We start from the raw sequence: 19,282 nt of genomic DNA, 5'->3' as shown, positions 1-19,282 counted from the left end.
GTGTGGCCTTCACAAGGCACTCAGCCTCCCTGGGTCTTTGTTTCCCCATCTGCAAAATGGGTATAATAATAGTACTTACCTCATACAGTTATTGTGAGTACTAAGAAAATAATGCATATAAAATATTTTAATTCATTGCCTGGCACATAATGAATACTTAATACATTTATTACTATTACCATTATTATCATCATCGTCATCATCATCATTATTATTGCAGGTTATTGGGAAGGCCTGCCTGGTAATTCTAAGACTAGATGCCAGCCCAGTGCAACCTCAGCCCCTCTCACCTGCCAAGAAGGAGCGCACACTTCGAGTCACTTGCCCTGGACCCAGACAAGATGGTGTTTGAGCCTCCTAGCTCCTCCTCAGCTGAAAATCTTCAGATAACACAGAAGGTCTGCAAGCCAACATCTCTGATGCCTAAGATGACTATAAGCTCAAGGTTCTAAGCCCATCCACCAGCCTGAGCCTCTGAGCCCTAGGAAACAGAGGCCAGCTTTGCTCTCTCTGCCTCTGGCCCACCTTCTCATCACCCTGCTTCCTGCATCAGCCCCACATCCTTCAGTGACCCCTCCTGGGTCAGAGCCCTCACTGACCTCTAATTTCCACCCTCCAGCCCTACATGCCCCCAAGCCCTTCCCTCCCCCAACTCTGGGCTTGCTCTGAAGCTGTTTATTCCAAGGCAAGTCCTAAACCAGCTCCTCACTTCCTTCATCCAAGAAGCCTCTGTGTCCCTCCCAAATTGCACCTTGCAAGGTTCTAGCTCAACCTTCATTTTCTCAAGTAATAAAAGCAGACTCCTTGCCTATGCAGCATGTGCCAGTTAGCACGTGCCAGTTAGCACTCGGGCCATGGGGACCTCTAAGGCCCATGTCCATGCTTCTTGCCCTCCTGGCCTCGGAGCCCTAGTGGGGGTCTCCCTTACAGGTGGTCCCTGAGCAAGGACTCACATCCTGGTCTTTCCCTCAGTCTCCTCCCAGGAGCACCCAAGGTCCCTGCTTTTTAACAGACCCCGAGCTCCTGCTCTGGCTGGCTGTGGTCCAGTGACAAGGGGCCTCTTGAGGAGCAGACACCCTCAGGGATCACTGTGGTCAGTGGGGGGGTCCTCTTATTCTCCTGCCTCTAGGGGACAGACTGGGCAGTGGGTGGGCTGGGGAGGAAGCCCGTGGCCCATTCTGCCTTTTCAACTGCCCTATTTCAGGATCCAAGTCCTACTCACGGCTGTGAAATCTAAAAATCTGAGCTCAGGTCAGGACCCTGGAGGTGGTCTCATCCAACTCCCTGTTAACGCATGGAATAGAGCCCACACCTCCTGTGCCCGGCTCAGTGCTCTGTCCACTGCCGCTTCCTACAACTGACAAGTTAGTCTGGAATTTGAACCTGGTGCTTTTCCAACTCAGGTCCTTCCTGTTGCCTAATCTGAATCGCTCACACTATGCTTGGTTGGTTTCATCTTATCCTGCCTTCACCAGGCACAGAACATGTAGAGCAGCCCTTTGTTGTACATAACCCTTCAGTGACTTGATATCACTCCTCAGAGAACCCCTGGTGGTGTCCTTCCTGGTGTCCAACCCTGGTGCCTCTTGTTGCTGCCCCTGCTGTTGCCGTTGGTGCTGCCCCACCACCGCACAGGCCCCCCGGCACGACCGGTCTCTGAGTCCTAGCCACCCTCCACTCCCCATCCCTCGGTGACTCATCCCTGAGCTTCCCAAGGAAGCCCCCACCCTCTGCCTTTTCCTCCCCCTTCCATGAGTGGAAAACCCATCTCCACCCCCCAAAGCAGGCCAGCCCCCTTCCTCCTTAGTCTGCCACTCCATCCCCCCACCATCCAGTTTCCTCTCTGGGACCAGGGAGCAATTACAGCCGCCCGGGCCTTGGCTTCCTCTGCTGGGAGGGATTGGGGGACTGGGAGGGATTGGGGCCCCCGGCTTCCCCCTTCATCTGGGCAGGGGACAGAGAGGCGCAGGCCCAGGGAGCAGGGACTGACTTCCTCTTGTCCCGGAATGAGCCTCCTGCCCTTTGCAAGCAGGTTTGGGTCTCACTCAGAGGAAACCAAAAGCGGTGAGAGGGAGGGGAGGCAGAGCGACCAATCAAGGGCAGGGTGAGGCTCAAAACCGGCGGGCTCCCTGGGGAGCCGGCCAGAGGCTGGGGCAATGGCGGAGCTGCAGCAGCTGCAGGAGTTTGAGATCCCCACGGGCCGAGAGGCTCTGCGGGGCAACCACAGCGCCCTGCTGCGGGTCGCCGACTACTGCGAGGACAACTACGTGCAGGTAGGCAGAGCAGGCACAGGCTGCGGCACCCCAGCCCCAGGGCCAGGTCATGGGAACCGTCCCCAACAGGTGCCAGAGAGGGCTCGGCAGATATTGAGAGCCTTGGCTGAGAAATCTGCCTGCTCCAAGCCTGGCCTCATCCTTGCCCCCCAAACTTTAATCCTGATCCCATGCCATCCAATCCCCCGTTGTACCCCTTCTCCACCCCAGAGCCTCAGAGATGTCTGGGACAATGCTCTTCCATCCTGTTATCCTGTTATCAGGCCTCACTGGAGGGTCATCTCCCTCATACCCTCCCACTCAAATCCAGAGAGCCCACAGACTTGTCCTCTCGCAAATATTGGCACCATCGTTCCATTTTCAGGCTGGTTCTAGGCAAGACTTCAGAAGAACTGCCCAATCATTGTAGTGAACTTAAAATGGACAAGGGGAAGGAGGAGTGAAGTTCCTTCCCTGATATCTCGAGAGCTGGACAGACATCAGACTAGGCTGGGTTTTAGACGGGAAGTCTGATGCAGAGGCAGGGGGATGGACAACATGACTTGTGGAGCAGGCTGCCTGCAAAAGATAAGGGCGGTGGTGGCATTTTAGAACAGTTTTGTAAATGTGTGGTTGTCCCAGGACTGGGGATGTAGATTCCCAGATCAAGGGAAGAGGGATGAGGAAACATAATTATTGAGCACCTGTTGTTCCATTAACCCTCACAACTACCTGGTGAGGCAGGTATTAGTATTCCTGTTTTATAGATGATGAAATAGCTGCTCAGAGAGGTGAGGTGAGTTGCCAAAGGTCGCACAGCTCAGAAATGCAGAGCCAGGCATCCGCCCAGGCTTCTCTGTCTTCTGAAGCTTCCCAATATTCTATATCTCTGGCTTTAAGAAAGTTATTTGCCTTCTTGTCCTCCTTTTCCTCTGCTCCCTTAAGAACTACAGGCTAAACCTGATGCTCCTTGGGCAAAACTTCATTTTTCCAACCAGAACTAACTCAACTGTAAGAAGATACATGGGAACGTCCCAGCCCAGTTGGGGTGGTGCAGGGGAGACTAATACTTACAGTAAAATAGCAGATTAAAAAGAGTCAATAATGATAACATTTAAAATAGTCTGTACCCTCGCTTTGGGCCAGGCATGGTTACCTGCCATGCCTCATTTAGCCCTCAACTAAGTCCTGTGAGGTAGTCACCACCCCCATTTCACAGATGAGGAAGCTGAGGTTTGGAAAGTTTAAGTCATTTTCCCAAAGTCTCCAGGCTAGTGACAGAGTCTGGATTCAAACCCAGAAACCTGGCTCCAGAGCCTACTCTCTAAACCTCTAGCTGAAAATGCTGCCCCAGGTAAAATTTCAGTCTGTGTAGACATTGAGTGACCACCTCGTAGATGAGCTGGAATGTGGCTTGCAAACCAGCCCCGGTTCTCGCAGCCCGGAAAGGCGCGCTCCTCCTATCGGCAATGGCAAAGCGGGCCTTTCCACCCCTTCAGTAACCTGCAGGTCTCAAAGTGCATCCGGATGGGCTCTCCGTTGCACACCTAGTGTGCACGCAGGATTCAAGGCCACAAAGACCCGAGTCCAATTTCCAGCTCTCCCACCTGCCAACTACTGGACCTGTGGGAGATTCCCCTGTTGGATTCTTATACCTTCTATGAGGGGTGGTTACACAGGTTAAATGTGATAATGAATTCAAACATTTAGCCCAGTGTCTGTCCCTTAAGAAGGGCAGAATAAATGGCACCTATTACCATTATTATTATTATTATCATTATTAATGGCTGAGAGATAAAAGGGACATTGTGAACCATAAAATTCAGTTCTAGAGAGGTGAAGCCACCATGGCGAAGACACCCAGGCTGGAACCCCTGGACTCCTGCTTCCCTCGTGCAGTGTCCTCTTACCCCACACCACCAGTGACCTTCCCAGGCCTTTCTGAGGCACTTTGTCTGGGGAGCAAGTGCCCCAGTTTTGACTACTCAAAACTGCTCTTAAACGAAGCCTGGTTCCCAGGCCCTCCGCTCCTCCCTCCCTGCCCCCCCTCCTCGACCCTCCCCAACCAGGTGTCAGGAAACCCTTGGGGAATGGGGGAGGGCAAGCCGGGGTGAACTTCAGATCTTTGCTCTGTGGAGTTCTCCGTCAGGGTCCACCGGGTAATTTGCATGATGAACAAGCACTCAGCCATGAGGATGGATCCCTGGCCCTTCTCCACACCTAACTCTGGGCCAAGAGCAAAGCCAGGGGTGGGGTCTGTAGCCTCCCAGAGCCGGGCCCAAGCAGCCACTTCTCCCACTTCTCCTTTCTGGCCTACTACCCCACTTGCCAGTCCAGGGCTGGGGGGCGTGTGGGAGAAGGGGCCAGCTAGCGAGTCCTGCCTGGGCCTTCGGTTCCTCACTCCTGAACTGGAACAGGACCTGCTAACTTTTCTGGTTTTAGCATCCTAGGTTGATTTCTTTGCCTTTTCAAGACTCTTGGTTATTTATACCGATGAGATGTAAATTGACCTGTAAGCTGAGTTTCTCTTCCCAGCTGGGGAGCAGAACAGCAGGGCAGGGTGTGTGCCTGAGGGGAGAACCACAATGTGGGAGGATCTAGGCGTGCCCTTGGGCTCCAGCCTGGCTCAGGCCGCCTTGGAGGCCCCCAGGTCCCCCGCAGCACCCTTCTCTGACGGGTTCCAGGTCTGTTCCCCACTGACAGGTGCTGCGGGAACCAGTGTGCAGCCTTGCCTGTCAGTCCCAGTCTCTCCGCTGGCTCTGAGGAAAAAGGAGCCAGGCAGAGAGCAGCTGCTCCATGCCCGAGGCCAGGTTGAGAGGAGGAAGCTGCTGGGGGAAGCCAAAGACACAGAAGTTTGGCCCCAGCCCCCATGGTCTGCTCTGAGACTGAAAAAACCTCTTCTGTCTTTGGCCATTCCCTGCCCTCCCCTCTACCACTGACTGGCGGTGTGACGGGCCAGCGCCTGGCAGGCGGCAGAAAGATGCCCAGCAAGTGTCTGGATTCCCATCCAAGTGTTAATTAGTTCTTGCAAATTTATTAAGTATCTTCTGTGTGTTGGGCACTATTCCAGGTCCTTAGGATAGAGAATAAAACAGGCAAGTCCCTACCCTCATGGCACTTAAATTTTAGTGGGTAGGGGAGAGATAATGAAGAAGTTAACAGATAAAATAATTTCTGATAGTGCTGAGTGCCATGAAGAAAGGAGATCAGGGCAAATATGATAGAAAGTAAATATGGGGGTGGGCTGGGGGAAATCTTAGATAAGCTGGTGAGAAGGCTTCTAGAAAGAGGTACAGCAAGTGCAAAGGCCCTGAGGTAGACACAAACTTAGCTTGCTCAGGAATAGAATCCCAGTGGCCAGTGAGTGTGACTGGAGGGGAGTGGGTGAGTTGGAGTGGTAGGGGATGAGGCTAGAGAGAAAGGCAGGAGCCAAACTTGTGGAGCCATATATAGGCCATGGTTAGAAGTTTGGATTTTATTCTCAGTGTACTGGGAAGCTACTGGAGGGAATGAATGAATGAAGTCACTGCCTTCTGGCCCTCAGTTTTCTCATCTGTAAAATGGACCAGATCACTTTTTCCCAAACTCTAACCTGGAGACTGGGGTTATTAAACAATGAGCACAGGAGTCATGCAGAAAGCTTTAAAAGGCACAGAATCCTCGGCCTCAGTTCTGTCTGGGGTGCCTGGGATTGGCTGGTTTGTTTTTTTTAAGTTTGAGAACGTTCCCTTCAGCCAGTATTGTCTTCCTCTTCCCTTTCACTCCCCCCAACATACCCCTCAAAAGGGCAGCTCATTACTGAGGTCCCCAGGAAGGTGCAGGGTCATCTCAACTCTATCCTCAGCTAGACCATTTGAGGGGGGCTATCTTGCCCTCCCTTTGCACAGTCCCCAGGGCTGCAGATTCTCTTTCCAAATGTCAAGTCCCTCTTGCTACAACATCATCTTTTTGGAAACATCTAAGGGCTGCTGTTTCTTACCCCTAAACAGCTCTCACCTTCCCTGTACCCCCTCCCACCCCACTCTGCCCTGCCAAGGACACAGTGGGAGTTGCTGGTCTCAGGCCAAGGCTGGGTGTGTTTCAGGCCACAGACAAGCGGAAGGCACTGGAGGAGACCATGGCCTTCACCACCCAGGCACTGGCCAGCGTGGCCTACCAGGTGGGCAACCTGGCCGGGCACACTCTGCGCCTGCTGGACCTGCAGGCAGCCGGACTGCGGCAGGTGGAAGCCCGTGTGAGCACTCTGGGCCAGGTAAGGGGTGCAGGCAGCCTCCTTGCATCTGCTCCCAACTCTTCAGCCCCTCTGCACTTGGATGTTCTCTTCCTTCCTCCTTTCCTCTATGTCCAAAAGCCTGACTCTCCCATAGAAACTTGGTGCTGCCCAAGCTTTTTGGGCTTCCTTACTTCTGTGGCTCTGTCACGGTGGTGGGGCGTATTGCCCCATCCGACTAGAAACTCCCTGAAGGCAGAGGTTTTTCTTCTCTGAATTCTACTCTGCAGCTTAGTAAACAGACCCTGCCATCCATGGTGGCTGCACAGTACAGGAAAGAGACAAATGGACCCTGTTTCCATCTAACAACAGGCAGTGACTTGATAAATTCCTAGACCCAGAGCGCTTGCTTGGCAAGGTCATCTTCAGCCGGGAAACACTGCCACGACCATATAATGTCCCCACCCTTCTATCATACACACCCTCCTCCTTCCTTCCTGGATCCTTGGCCGAGAAATTGCCCCGTGAGGCACATGCACATATCCACTTCCACAGTCAGCCTCTGGCCTGTGCATCACCCACATGCTCAGTGCCTGGGGTGTGTCTTTTCCTCTTACCCCAGCAAACTGGAGTTCACGCCCTCTCGGTTTCTCCACAGAGCATTCCCAGAGGAAGTTAATTCACTTATTTTTCCCTCAAAGGGGAGAGCTGATCCAGCCACGATTCACTGTGACCCCCACCTTGTCCCCCTCTGCTCCCAGCCAGCCCAGTCCTTCAGGCTCTTCCCAGAATCCCCAGGGACTTTGTTTTCCCTTTTCCTCCTGTTCCTGTTCAGCTAATAATAACCTTCATTTTCTTCCACCAGGAAGTTGCTCCAAAGTGGCTCCATCCTCCCCCCGCTACTCTTTTCCCAATTGCCGTGTGGCCCTGGGGACAAAACTCACTCTGTCTCTGGACCTCCCTGCCTCCTATGTTCCCTGCCCCATCCCAAAGTCTCTATTCCCCTACCCCCTTAGGGGGAAGGGGGCTAGACGGGTGCCTCACTGTCACCCCAACCCCGCCATGCAGATGGTGAACATGCACATGGAGAAGGTAGCCCGCCGGGAGATTGGTACCTTGGCCACCGTCCAGAGGCTGCACCCCGGCCAGAAGGTCATTGCTCCTGAGAGCCTACCCCCGCTCACGTCCTACTACAGGAAACCCCTCAACTTTGGTTGCCTGGATGACATTGGCCATGGGATCAAGGTAGAGTGAGGGGCCCCCTTTTCCCACCATACCCTGTCTTCTCTCCATATTCTTGTCTGAATCTGCAACCCCTTTCTTTCCCTACTCCCTGAAGCCATCACCTCAAGTTGTCCTCTTCCTCCCCAAATTCTGTGATCTTCCCATGACTCCCCACTCCATAATTCACCTTTACCCTGTACTCAGATGATCTGCTGAGTGTGACATCCTGGGCCCTGCCCCCTGTGGGTACTGGGTGAATGTGAGAGGGAAGAGGGGGCAGGGAGGATGCCGGGTGTGCATGAGAACAGCTCCCAGCCACATGAGAACAGCAACTTCCTCTGTCTGGGGGTTTGAGGTCACTGCACTGAACAGTCACCCCAGAGCTGCTGTTGGGTGGGAAGGGGCAGGAATGCAGCCACTCAAAGGGGACAAGGGAGGGGGAGCAGGACTCTGGCGTTTTCTTCTGTCTCCTTTGGAGACGTGGGAGAGGGCACACACACACACACCCCATCCCATCCTCCACTCTTGCACATTCCAGACTAGATTGAGAAGCTCTCCTGTAGCTAAATGACTCCTTGCTACCTGCAACATACCATCCCCCCCAAAGGGGAAACCACACTCCTTTCTTCAGTCACCATGCCTCTCCACCAGTAAGTTCTCTCTATTGTCCAACTTAAATTCTTTATGCTTCAGCCCTTTTGTCTCATCCCTAGTGAAGTATAGCAAACAGAGAACACTGCTCCCCATGTAGCCCCACTTCAAAGAAAAGGAAATCCCCTCAGTAACAGTTGCACTTGGGTTTGCACCCTGTCATTGGTGCACTCTAAGTGTCTTCAGTCCTGCACATCTCTGCCCTGAACTCCCCAGGGCAGGCCTGAGAAAATGACAGGTGGGACCCGTCTCAGTTTGATGTGACTCATCCCCAACCTTACCCTCCCGTGCTGTAGAGTTAGGGTCTAATCAAGGTTAGGGACCACCAAAGCAGGCCTGCAGTTCCCAGGGGTCTGAGATGGCTTGGGGGGGGGGGGGAGGCCTGCTCAGCCCGCTGTGGCCTGGCAGAGGAAGTGGCCGCCAGCCCCCAGCTGCGCTCGGAGGCAGACTTGAGGCCCAGAGCCCAGGCCGTGAGCAAGAGGGAGACGCGGGACGGGGGCGAGAGAGGGGCCGGGAAGTGGAAGTGAGAACTTGCTGTGCCCGCTCTCCCTCCCAGTTCTCGTCTACCCTTCCCCCATTTCCTCTCGGGGATGAGGGTGGGGATTGGGGGGTCCGGAACAGATGTCAGCCCGGCACCCCGCTCCCTCGCAGGACCTGAGCACGCAGCTGTCGCGGACCGGGACCCTGTCTCGCAAGAGCATCAAGGCACCTGCCACCCCCGCCTCTGCCACGCTGGGGTGAGGCTCCCGGGTGATCTAAGCCTTGCCCGTCGGAAACTTTCTCTATGCCCTCACCTTCGCCCCCAACTCCTGGCGCCAAACTTCCTTGTCCGCCAGCTGCCCCCTCCTCCCCGCACCCCACCCGGGCTTGCCAGATGCGCCCCCCCCCCCACACACACATACAACCTCTCCCACCCCCTCCAGGAGACCGCCCCGGATCCCCGAGCCCGTGCATCTCCCGGTGGTGCCCGACGGCAAACTCTCCGCCGCCTCCTCCGCCTCCTCCCTGACCTCGGCGGGGTGAGCCCTAACCAGTCTACGTGGGTGGGTGGGTGCGGAGGGGGTGATGTTTGAGAGGGGCCACCTGCCTGTTGTCATGGTGACTGCTGGGGTTGAGAGGGCTCGGGGTCGCAGGGGCAGAGCTGGGGCTCCGGAGTCAAGGGGAGGGATTACGGTTGAAGGGGCGGAACCAGTTGGAGGATGCAGAGTTAGGGAAGGCGCCCCCCCCAGTCGAACCAAGCCCCGCTTCCTCTGGTCTTCAGCAGCGCGGAAGGTGTCGGCGGGGTCTCCACCCCCAAAGGGCAGGAGGCCCCCCCCCCCCCACCTCTTCCTGACTCCACGGTCCCGCTCCCCCCACTGGCCACCGAAGTGTTCCTGCTGCCCCCTCCTCCGGAGGAGCTGTCTCCACCGGGTAAGGAATTCCGCCTCCTTCTTCCTCCACTATGGCGTGGCTTTTTTGCCTCTTGATACTCCTCTTTACCCCACCCCTCCTGGATCTAACTCGGCCCTCTGGGCCCAACGTGGGGAATAAGGGCAGAGAAAGGAAGCCGAGGAAGTGACTGTTGGCGCCTGCTCTATACCAGACCCTGTTAGAAGCTTCACATCCATTTTCTTATTTAAACGTGACTACCCACACTGTTCAGTCTTTCAGTGTTTGCTGAACACCTATTATGTGCCTAGAGGCATTGTGAAAGGACTGGGATGGGCAACGGCTGGAGGAAGTTTGTATAAAAATGGGCAGGTCCTGGGGCCCTGCTTTTGGGCAGTGAAGATTCCTGGGGCCAGCGGAGAGGGTTCCCTGTGCCATATTTGCAGGCTTTTTGCTTTCCCTACCAGTCCCAGAGCTGCCCCTGCCCCTGGATCTGCCCCCACCTCCACCCCTGGATGTAGATGAATTGGGGCTGCCGCCTCCACCACCCCCAGGCTTTGGCCTCGATGAGCCCAGCTGGGTCCCTGCTACATACTTGGAGAAAGGTACCTGACACCTGAGGCTAAAGGGCACTGACCGCACTCTCCTACTCCAGAAACATCCCCCCCCCCCCGCCCCCCACCCCCACCCTCTGCAAAGATGTGAGCCTATTATCTGCACACACACACATACACACACACACCTCCATTTTCTGATGAACTGACCAAATATTCACCCAGGAGTCATGTCAGAACCACACTACTCGGAGGAGGGGGGACAGCTGGCTTGGTATTAGATACTAAACGAGCTGGGGAGGGATCATAAGGGCTTGGGAAAAGGCCCCTCCTACCCCTCCCTCCAGCCTTCTCCCCTAGATGTTCCCTAGAATTCAGCACTCACACCCCTGCACTTCCACGAGGAAGGGGTGGGATGTGCATCTCACAGCACCTTCTCCTCCTGGCCTGCAGTTGTGACACTGTACCCGTATACCCGCCAGAAGGACAACGAGCTCTCCTTCTCTGAGGGCACTGTCATCTGCATCACCCGCCGCTACTCCGATGGCTGGTGTGAGGGCGTCAGCTCGGAAGGGACTGGATTCTTCCCCGGGAACTATGTGCAGCCAAGCTGCTGACCACTCCCCCAGCCTTCCATCTAGGCTCTGCTCTGTGAAAGCATCTTGAGCTCCAGGCCAAAGCCAGCTCCACCACCACAGCTGGACTAGGCTCGTGCACCACTGGCAGGGAGGAAAGGAGTCCTGGGCAGAGAGGGGAGGTACCCAGAGGCCTGCTGCTAACAGGCAAGAACTGGTTCTCTTGTCTGCAGGGGACCCCTACTCAAGGCAGGGCAGGGTCTCCAGCAGCAAGTGCCAACTTTGAATAAAACCCTAGTGACTTCCTGATGGTTGCCCTGCAGGGCTGGGGGTGGGGGTGAGGGTGGGGGTGGGGAGGGATGGGAGATGATTTAAAGGCATCCCAGTTCTAAAGCTCCTGCTAATCACTGAAGCCCCCTCAGTGTGTCCCTAGCCCTAGTACATCCCCCACCTCCTCCTTGGTTAGGAAATGTCCCCCATCCCCTACCCCAGATGCCCCTCTGTAGTGATTCAGAGAACCTTGTTCTTTGGCCTTGTGGCTAGGTTGTGTGTGTTGTGTGTTCAGTCTTGGTTCCTCAAGCTGGACACTCCCCCAAGAGTGGGAACCACCTTCCTCATCTAAGTCGGGCTCTCTGAGAGCAGAAACCACCTCTCCCTCACCCCTCAGACTGAGGCACTTGAGAGATGTCACCTCTTGCCCCTTCACCTCCTTTATAGCTCCAAACACCACAGAGGGCGCAGGAGTTTGGGTTTCGCTGGTTCTGCTTAAAAAAATCATGGCTTTCTGTTCCGAACGAGGGGAGAGGGCGCGGAGGGCCGAGGGCGCCGAGGGCCCCATCCGCGGAGGCGACTTTGGTAAAGTTCTGGTTTCTTGATGCATAGACGAGGCTGGGTGGTGGAGACACCATCGCACGCTGCGAGGTCCCAGCTGGCCGGCCCGGAGCTGGACGGTGCGCTACCTCGTTCCACCACCGAGAGGCGACCGTTTCCTCGAGCTTTTTTTCCCTTTGGAGGTGCTGGAGGGGCGAGCAGGGGAAGGGAAGCAAGGAGAGACGGGTGTAGCGCGAACAGGAAGTGTAGGGTCGCGGTGGGTGAAGCAAGATCGAGCGGGCCTGAGGAGGTGGGCGGAGAGCGTTCTCTTTCCCCGCGGGGAGTCCGGCCGGGCCATGGGGTGGCTGGGCACCTTGAGGATTTCGGGACCCTGGGTCCCCTAGACGGAAGACAGGGGAGGGGAAGATAGGTGGCCGGCGGCAGCAGTGAAAGCACTGGGAGATGTTCCTTCTCTCCTCTGCCAGGGAACCCCTTCCTCCCGGCACGGAGGATAAGGTTTTTGGAAACGCTGCTGCCTTCCAAGGTATTCGCACCATCCTCGGTTGGGCCAGACTCCAGAATTTAACTGCTTGTAGCGGAACTGGGGGAGGCAGCCCAGCTGGGTTAACTGCATAGATAGGAGGACTCAGAAACCCCTCCCCCGTCCCCCAAATGGACGAGCCCGGAATTCCAGAAAGCGGTCGGGAGGAACATACCAAAACGAAAGGGAAAAGGGAGTAATAAAACTAGGTTTGTCTTTCGCGATCCCTACACGCGCTCCCGTTTCAGCCGGCTCGCCCCGGGCGCCCCCTGCAGGCCGCGGTCCTCAGCCCGTCTTCAACACCTGCTGCAGATGGAGGCGCACGTCGGCGGCGGTTTCCCAGGGCACCACGCTGGCGCGGAAGGAGCCGGGCTCGGCCTTCTGCGCCTCCTGGATGAGGCGGTGCATGGGGTAGCCACGGCGCGGGAAGGCCATGTCGCCGGCCGCCAGCAGTCCCATGGGGCAGAAGTCGTTGGCACCGTCTCCCACGTAGAAGAGGCGCTCGAAGTTCACGCCTTCGTGGGCTCGCTCGCGCAGGTAGTCGCTAAGCACCTTGTGCTTGCACATGTTGGCGGGGCAGCGCGGGCAGCTGTGCGTGTGGAAGGGCCGCAGCGTCAGCAGCCCTCGCGCGTCGGGGCCGGACGGATTGCTGAAGATGCGACGGAACAGGCCGTGGTGACCGGCGGCGCGCAGCGCGCTCTCCACGCCGAAGGTGTTGGCATCCGAGATGAGAATAACCTCGAAGCAGGAGCCTTGCTTGGCCAGGAACTGCAGCAAGTCGCCCATGCCCGGCGACAGAGGGATGGCCTCGTAGATGGCGCGCAGGTCCCGTGGCCGCACGCCCTGCTCGCCCAGGTACTTGAAGACCCTCTGCATGTATTCGTTGTAGAAGCCCTCGCGGTAGGTGGCACGCAGACTCTCGGGCAGCCGCTGGCCCGGCGCCGCGCGCACAATCGAGTCGTCGCTGTTTTCGTCCACGATAGTCTCGTCGAAGTCGAAGGTCAGGAGGAAGCGCGGCGCTCCCTGCGCGGCCATCCCGCCGTCCTGGGAGCAGAGGGGGGAAGAGCAGGAAGAAGAGGGGACAAGCGAGAAGCGGCGCGGCGGGAGCCGGCCGGGAAGAGGCTGGTTAGCGGACCACGGCCAGAGGCGCTGGCACATCCAAGACCTGAGGAAGACCCAAGGCCGGTTAAACTGGGGAGAGTACACGACGCCCCTCCCCCTCCCGAGCCCCCAGCCTTCCCTGCCCACCCCCTTGGCACCTCTCAGTCACCTGCCCTGGGTTTATGATCAGGGGACTGTCCTACACCTGAACCCAAAAGGGTTTCATTGGGAGCTGCTCCTGCAGGCCTCTCATCCCAAGCCACAATCTGGGATTCACAAGGGTCAGCTTAAAAGAAGGGGGGAGCAGCTTCCAAGGACTCAGCCCTCTGGAGAGTGCCAGAGGCCTCCTGTTTTGGGTGTGGATAAGGGAGGGTGGAGGGCACCCATCCACCCAGCCGGAGCAGCTTCTTAGTCCCTTTTTGGGCCCTGAGGAGTGGATGGCTTGTGGGATTGTGGTGGGCAATAAGGAGCCAGGCTCCAGGGTAGATTGCCTTGGCATCATCCAGGGCACTGGCAATGGAACTAAGAGCCAGGCCTGGAGAGTTAGGTGCCTGGGCCTCTGCACAGGGCAGCCCACTGGATTTTAGCCCTTAAAATAACCAGGTAGGTGGACTGACCACACAAGACTCAGGAAGGCTTTCTGGGAGCTGCTTCCAGCCAGGTGGTGCTGGGCGGGGGTCCAGGGATGGGACACAGCTTCTCTGGGGAGAGTTTTAGGGCCCTGTGCTGACAACTCATCACTAATCACTTGCCAGTTCCCCAGGAGGGACATATCAGCAGGTGGGGTTTCTGCCAGGGTCCGAAGCAAGCGGGCAGCAGAAGCAGTGGGGCTTGGGGAGGTGGGAACCTCCCGCACTAGTCCACGGCACACCTGGGAGACAGGGAAGGGAGAGGAGAGAGAGCAGCAGTGGCTGAACAGGCAGGGGAGGAGGGAGCAGGTGATGGGGAGATGGGCAGGTGGAGAGGGGGCAGTGGAAGAGGGGGAGGGATAGGTGGGGGTCTTGCCAGCTCCGGGAAGTGGAGACCTCGGCCAGAGCCATGTAGATGAGGGTCATGGGAAAACATGGGGGGCAACAAGGGTAAGCATAAGGACACAAAGAAGAAGATGAGCAAATGGAGATGGCAGGAGCCCTTAGCAGCCTGTCCCTGTCACCTTTGGCTGCCAACAGCTGTATGTGACAAGGAGCAGAGTGAGCAGATCAGGTACGGCGTCAGAATATCTACCACACTGCCTCTCTCTCTCTCCTGGCCTTGCACCCCAATTAATTGAGACAGAACCATTCCTTTCTGGTTTCTTCCTAACCCCCTCTCTAACATTCCTGGGATGTTTATGGCCTGGCACATCTTGTGAAACAGAAGTCCAGGCTCCTAATTTCCAGCACTGGAATTTGAACCTGGCTATCTGCCTCCCTGATAGAACTGTCCTTCCAAACTCATCCCCAGAGTCACCCTCTAAGGATCACTGACAGCTAGCTAGGAGTCTCAGTGGCCCACTATCCCTGGACTTGAGGATGTGAAGCATCAGGATCCTATGCCTGCCATGGAAGCTTCCAGGGATTAAAGGAGCCCCAGTAGAGGTGGAGCAACCCTAAAAGCAGCTGGATAGGCCTCCTCCCACTCCACCCCATGGTGGAAACATGGGGGCTGAGAGAACCCCAGAGGGTCCCACTTACCCTAGACAGGCATCGGAGGCCAGCAACTGGAAAACACCCACTCATTGTTGGCATATCACCTTGGGCATCACCTGTAGAAACTCTTGTCGGCCTCTAGCCGTCGTCCAGATCTCCTGACAACCACACAAAGTCCGTTTGAGGGCACTCAGTCAGATGACATTGCTTGTACCAAAGCCCACCTAGTCCTAGCCCTCTCCTGTGCCCCAGGAACCACTCCCAGGGTCTCAGTCAAAACGGCCCCTCTAATAGACACAGCATGTAGAGACCACAAGGCACCTTGCTAGGCGTCATCTTAACAACCCCTTACAATGCTGGAGATGTTACAGATGATGTTACTGGAGACCCAGAGAAATTAACTAATTTGCCCAGAGGTCACTCACTGTAAGTAGCAGAAACAGATCCCCAAACCACATCCCAGAGTCTGAGATCAGTGCTTTTTCCTGTGGTATGATTGCTGCTTACATGAGTACAGCACATTACAGTTCACAGATCACCTTCGCTGATACTCTCACTGCTCATCACTGTCCCATGAACTGAGCAGATGAGAAAGCTCATAGAGGTTAAGTAACTTGTCCAAGGCCATGCTGTTTACATGAGGCAGAGCCGGGTTCAGGAACACCCGGCCACAGCTTGTCTTCCCTCTGCCTTTCACAGGGAAGGGGCAGATGACTGGGGCTTACTGAGCCACAGCTGGGGGGCCAGGATGCCTGGGTCCCACAGGTGATCTGGGCCTGGCCCCCCTGCTGCTTTCAAGGATCCATCAGTCAGACAGGAGAGTCAGGTTGACATCTCTGCTGGATTTTGCTGTGTGTTTTTGGGGGTGGGGTTTGGCTTCTCAGGGCCTTAACCAATGCAAAAGATACCACCTGCAGCTCCCAGTGTCTCCCTGCTTTCCCACCCTTCCACCTCCACCCCCAGAGTTAAACGAGGGACCAGGAGGAAGCTGGGAGAGAACTGGAAAGATACTGAGAGCCGGTTAATAGACCCTGAAAGGAGCAAAGGTCTGGCTGGCTGCTGCCCTCTGGTGGTGATAATGGGTGACACAGCAACCCCCTTTGACTTTGTCAAGGTGACGCTCTTCCCCAGAGCATTCTAGCGCCCAGGGCAGCAGTGAAAAGCTGTGGACCCCAGGACAGTGACTGGGATATCCCAGGAGCAGGGCACAAGTTGGAGGGATGGGCTCTACCACCTTCCATCTTGGGGCACCCTATCCCTACAACTCCCTGACCACAAATACATTAAGCTTGCTGGGTAGGGATGGGATATGGGTCTCAGCTTTTTCCCTAAAAGCTTTTGATCCAGGAATTGGGAGAGGAAGCCAAAGCTGAATGAGGTAGTGGGTAAAGAGGAGGCGTGGGGATGGGAGAGGAGACACAGGTCAAGGAGAAGATGGGAGAGAAGGAGAGGGAGCATGGAAAGAAGAGGATGGCATGTGTAGGACAAGGCCCTATCTGGAGGGAGTCCCAGCCTTCCAGGAACCTGGCTGATATTACACGTCCAGCCAGGCTAGGCAAGTCAGGGGAGAAAGGTCAAGAAATTCCACACCCATTGTAAAAGCAAATGTGGACAGACGTGTATAGGGCATGGAAAGAAGTGAGGGACAGATGCAAAGATACAAAGTGGCTTCCAGTAGCCATCCAGAGGCTAACTTTAATCCCATAGAGTAGGGTCTTGTTATTTTGCCGTTGTTTATTTTAGTCTCCAAAGCAGAAAGACAGGCATTCTGGGACTCTTCCCCTGGAAATGGAGAAGGCCATACTGTGACACACCAACCCCTGCCATAGTCAGAGGGACCCCAGGCATTCATTCCTTCTCAATCCCCAGTTGGAAGCTGGCTCCTTTGATGTTCCAAAAGATTACTCACCTCCAGCGGCTTTGTCCTGAGTGATTGAATCCTCTTGTGGTCACCAAAAAGAGCCCCTTAAAGGGGGGCAGGATCTCTGAGCTTCCCCTGCAGGCTAGAGCAGAGAGAGAAGGGTTTCTGGGAGTGGCAAGAAGCATTGCCTGCCTTCCTGATCCCACACCCATCACAGATTCCTCCCTGCTTCTGCCTGCATTTTATACAAATGCTCTTAGATTAAATCTGTGGGAATGATGTGGGAGGGTCTCTTGGGGATGAAGGAAGGAAACAGGTCCCTCCTTGGCATGGGCCTTAAGTTTGAAATCTCCTTCTCATTGGGTGGATGGAACCCACAGGAAATGTGCAGGATGGAGATGGGGGGAGAGAACCCCAGAAAAATCACAGTACCAAGCCCTTTGCGCTAGACCAAGTTTCCTTCCATGTCACTAGAAATGAAATCCAACGACTGAGCTGGAATTCCCTCCCTCCTCCAGACAACACCCCAACGTCACCATGGTCTTTTCCTTGCTCACCAATCCCCAGCAACAGATTGGAAAAGCTGTGGCCCAGAGAGGTCAAGCTAACGTTGTGGGGGCCACAGAGCATCTGAATCAGGATGAGAACTCAGAGCTCTCCGGTGCTTCTTGGGAAAATTGCAGCCAGAGTTTCCCCTGTTGCCCTAGAGACCCTCTTGGCCCGTGTGCTCCCTGCCCAGACCAGCTAACAAATGTTGATGACCTGGAGCCCTGGTGCCAGTAAGGAAGCTGGGACTGGGAGTCACCTCTGGGTTCTGTCTGCCTGAGCGGGACAAGCTGAGAGAAGAGCCTCTCCAGGCAGGGACAGGGAGGTGGCAGCTGCGGTTGGGGTAGGGGGAGAGATATTTTTAGAGGTGGCTGGAAAGCCGGCACTCTGGCACCCCCCCAGCTGGCAGGTGCTTCGCTCCAATGCGGGGTGGGGGGGGGTGCGCAGCTCGGGAAGAAGAGGGGATTCTGGGTGGCAGGGAGCGAGAGGGCACCGATTCCTTAGAGCCAGGAAGGAGATTTCGCTTTGCCCGAGTCGGGCACGGAGAGACACCCGGGCACCACATTCCTGGGGTAGGAGAGAAGGGGATTCACTCGTCCGTTCCAGGGACTGCCCCTCTAACACGCGCGTGAAGGCGCGTTCCAAACTCCACACACACGGCCCCCACCCCACACTGGGAGACCGCAGCCCTCTCCCTACCTCCCGGAGTCCAGGACTCACGTGGGAAGCGGCGGCGGCAGCAGTCTGTCCCGGCTGAGTTTGGAGCGTAAGGAGTGGGGGCTGGGGGTGAGGACCTAGCTGAGATATTTGGGCGCAGGATGGAGCAAGGGGAGCTTACGGGGACTGGAGGGGACGCGGTGACTTATCCACCCCCGGGTTTCTGGGCACCGGCTTGCGAGTCCCTCCAATCCCAAAGGGCCGTGGATGGTGCGCCTCTTGACCATCCCCTCCACCTGCCCCCCATCCTCCGGGCCGCCGCCGCCGCGTCCCCTTTAAATGCCCGGGAGCCGGCGCCGGCGCCGCGGCCAGTGCTGCGGCTGCTGCAGCACCCGGGCGCACCGCAGTCCCCGCACGTCACAAGCGACTGTCCAATCACAGCGGCGCCGGCGCACATCAAAGGGGCGGGCCGCCTGCGGGCCACGCCTCCTGGCTGTCCCGGAGCTTTCCGTCGGTCCCGCAGGCTCCCGGCGCGCCAGCGAAAGTGCGATTGGGCGCAGCGGGAAGGAGTAGGAGGGTGAGGATGGAGCGCATCCCCTCCGGGGCGCGTGAGCCGGGGGCTCCTCATCAGGGCGGTAGTGTGCATATACGTAAACCCCCGCCCGCACGCTGAAAAGTGCCAGGGCTGTGGACTTTCCCCACCCGCGCCTCCAGAGCTGTGATTCCTCAGATTTGAAGAAATGCACCCTCACTTCCAGCCCTTGGAAGAATTCTTGGATCCTAAACCCTGTGGTAGGGACGGTTGACCTAGCCTGGGACTGGCAGGTCCTCCCCCACGTGCGCGTGGCTAGGTGCCCTCGGCCCTTCAGGCGGAGTCGCGGCGCCCGCCGCGTCCAGGCCCTGTGGTCACGTCCCCAGGTTACAGGTTACAGGAGAGAGCCGGCAAAGGGATCTCCCACTCCCCTACCCGCAAATACAGGGATGGGGCGGGGGGCGGGGGCGGGGGGACAATTTGCGAGTGATATCGGAAGTGAAAAAACCACTTCTCTGCTTCTTGAGTCTGTTCCTAGCCCCTACCCTTCCTTTTAGCCTATGGATGAGGGGAACAGGAGAAGATTATGTTTAGGAACGAAAGAGATGACACACGCTTACCGAGAACGTACTATGAACCAGGCACTGTGCTGGGTGCTGCACTTATGGCTGAATGTTCACCATGCTCAGGAGAAATTAATTGCCCAAGAATTCAAACCCAGGCATGCTGACTTCATCCTGTCCCAAAGAGGGTGTGTATGGAGGGAGAGAAT

General features: G+C 56.4%; 2 protein-coding genes across 12 annotated transcripts; one reads left to right on the top strand and one right to left on the bottom strand.

Annotated features, from left to right (window-relative positions):
• Positions 1–2,007: 2,007 nt before the first annotated feature.
• On the top strand, positions 2,008–11,140 carry ABI3 (ABI family member 3). Of its 2 annotated transcripts, none has more exons than XM_037809211.1 (8): positions 2,008–2,273; positions 6,337–6,504; positions 7,531–7,707; positions 8,989–9,074; positions 9,261–9,356; positions 9,602–9,747; positions 10,173–10,310; positions 10,713–11,140. In XM_037809211.1, the coding sequence occupies exons 1-8, from the start codon at positions 2,157–2,159 to the stop codon at positions 10,874–10,876; spliced, it is 1,092 nt and encodes a 363-aa protein (XP_037665139.1). In that variant the 5' UTR covers positions 2,008–2,156; the 3' UTR covers positions 10,877–11,140. The 2 variants fall into 2 exon arrangements, with proteins under 2 accessions (XP_037665139.1, XP_037665138.1); XM_037809210.1 differs by having other exon boundaries at positions 2,014–2,273; positions 9,599–9,747.
• Positions 11,141–12,382: 1,242 nt separating this feature from the next.
• On the bottom strand, positions 12,383–18,367 carry PHOSPHO1 (phosphoethanolamine/phosphocholine phosphatase 1). 10 transcript variants are annotated; one of them, XM_037809215.1, is made up of 6 exons: positions 18,042–18,366; positions 17,538–17,653; positions 16,824–16,917; positions 14,960–15,072; positions 14,039–14,157; positions 12,383–13,350 (listed from the first exon to the last, which is right to left on the bottom strand). In XM_037809215.1, exons 4-6 carry the CDS (start codon positions 15,011–15,013, stop codon positions 12,471–12,473), a joined length of 1,053 nt encoding a protein of 350 aa, XP_037665143.1. In that variant the 5' UTR covers positions 15,014–15,072; positions 16,824–16,917; positions 17,538–17,653; positions 18,042–18,366; the 3' UTR covers positions 12,383–12,470. The 10 variants fall into 10 exon arrangements, 9 of the variants coding, with proteins under 9 accessions (XP_037665143.1, XP_037665142.1, XP_037665144.1 ...); XM_037809214.1 differs by having other exon boundaries at positions 17,581–17,653; XM_037809216.1 differs by having other exon boundaries at positions 17,581–17,653; positions 18,160–18,366.
• Positions 18,368–19,282: the final 915 nt, after the last annotated feature.

Source organism: Choloepus didactylus, chromosome 18, assembly GCF_015220235.1.
Source record: "Choloepus didactylus isolate mChoDid1 chromosome 18, mChoDid1.pri, whole genome shotgun sequence".
In the NCBI taxonomy this organism is placed as follows: Eukaryota; Metazoa; Chordata; class Mammalia; order Pilosa; family Megalonychidae; genus Choloepus; species Choloepus didactylus.
Note: the sequence above shows the minus strand (reverse complement) of the source record. Positions and strands in the feature narration are given on the sequence as shown.

Coding starts and splice junctions, on each gene's coding strand:
- PHOSPHO1 (XM_037809213.1), bottom strand. CDS start 15,013: ATGCCAACAATGAGTGGGTGTTTTCCAGTTGCTGGCCTCCGATGCCTG. Junction 14,158..14,959: donor GCCTCCGATGCCTGTCTAGG/GTAAGTGGGACC, acceptor CCTGTCTCCCAG/GTGTGCCGTGGACTAGTGCG. Junction 13,351..14,038: donor ATGTCCCTCCTGGGGAACTG/GCAAGTGATTAG, acceptor GGTCTTCCTCAG/GTCTTGGATGTGCCAGCGCC.
- ABI3 (XM_037809210.1), top strand. CDS start 2,157: ATGGCGGAGCTGCAGCAGCTGCAGGAGTTTGAGATCCCCACGGGCCGA. Junction 7,708..8,988: donor ACATTGGCCATGGGATCAAG/GTAGAGTGAGGG, acceptor GCTCCCTCGCAG/GACCTGAGCACGCAGCTGTC. Junction 9,357..9,598: donor TCCTCCCTGACCTCGGCGGG/GTGAGCCCTAAC, acceptor TCTGGTCTTCAG/CAGCGCGGAAGGTGTCGGCG.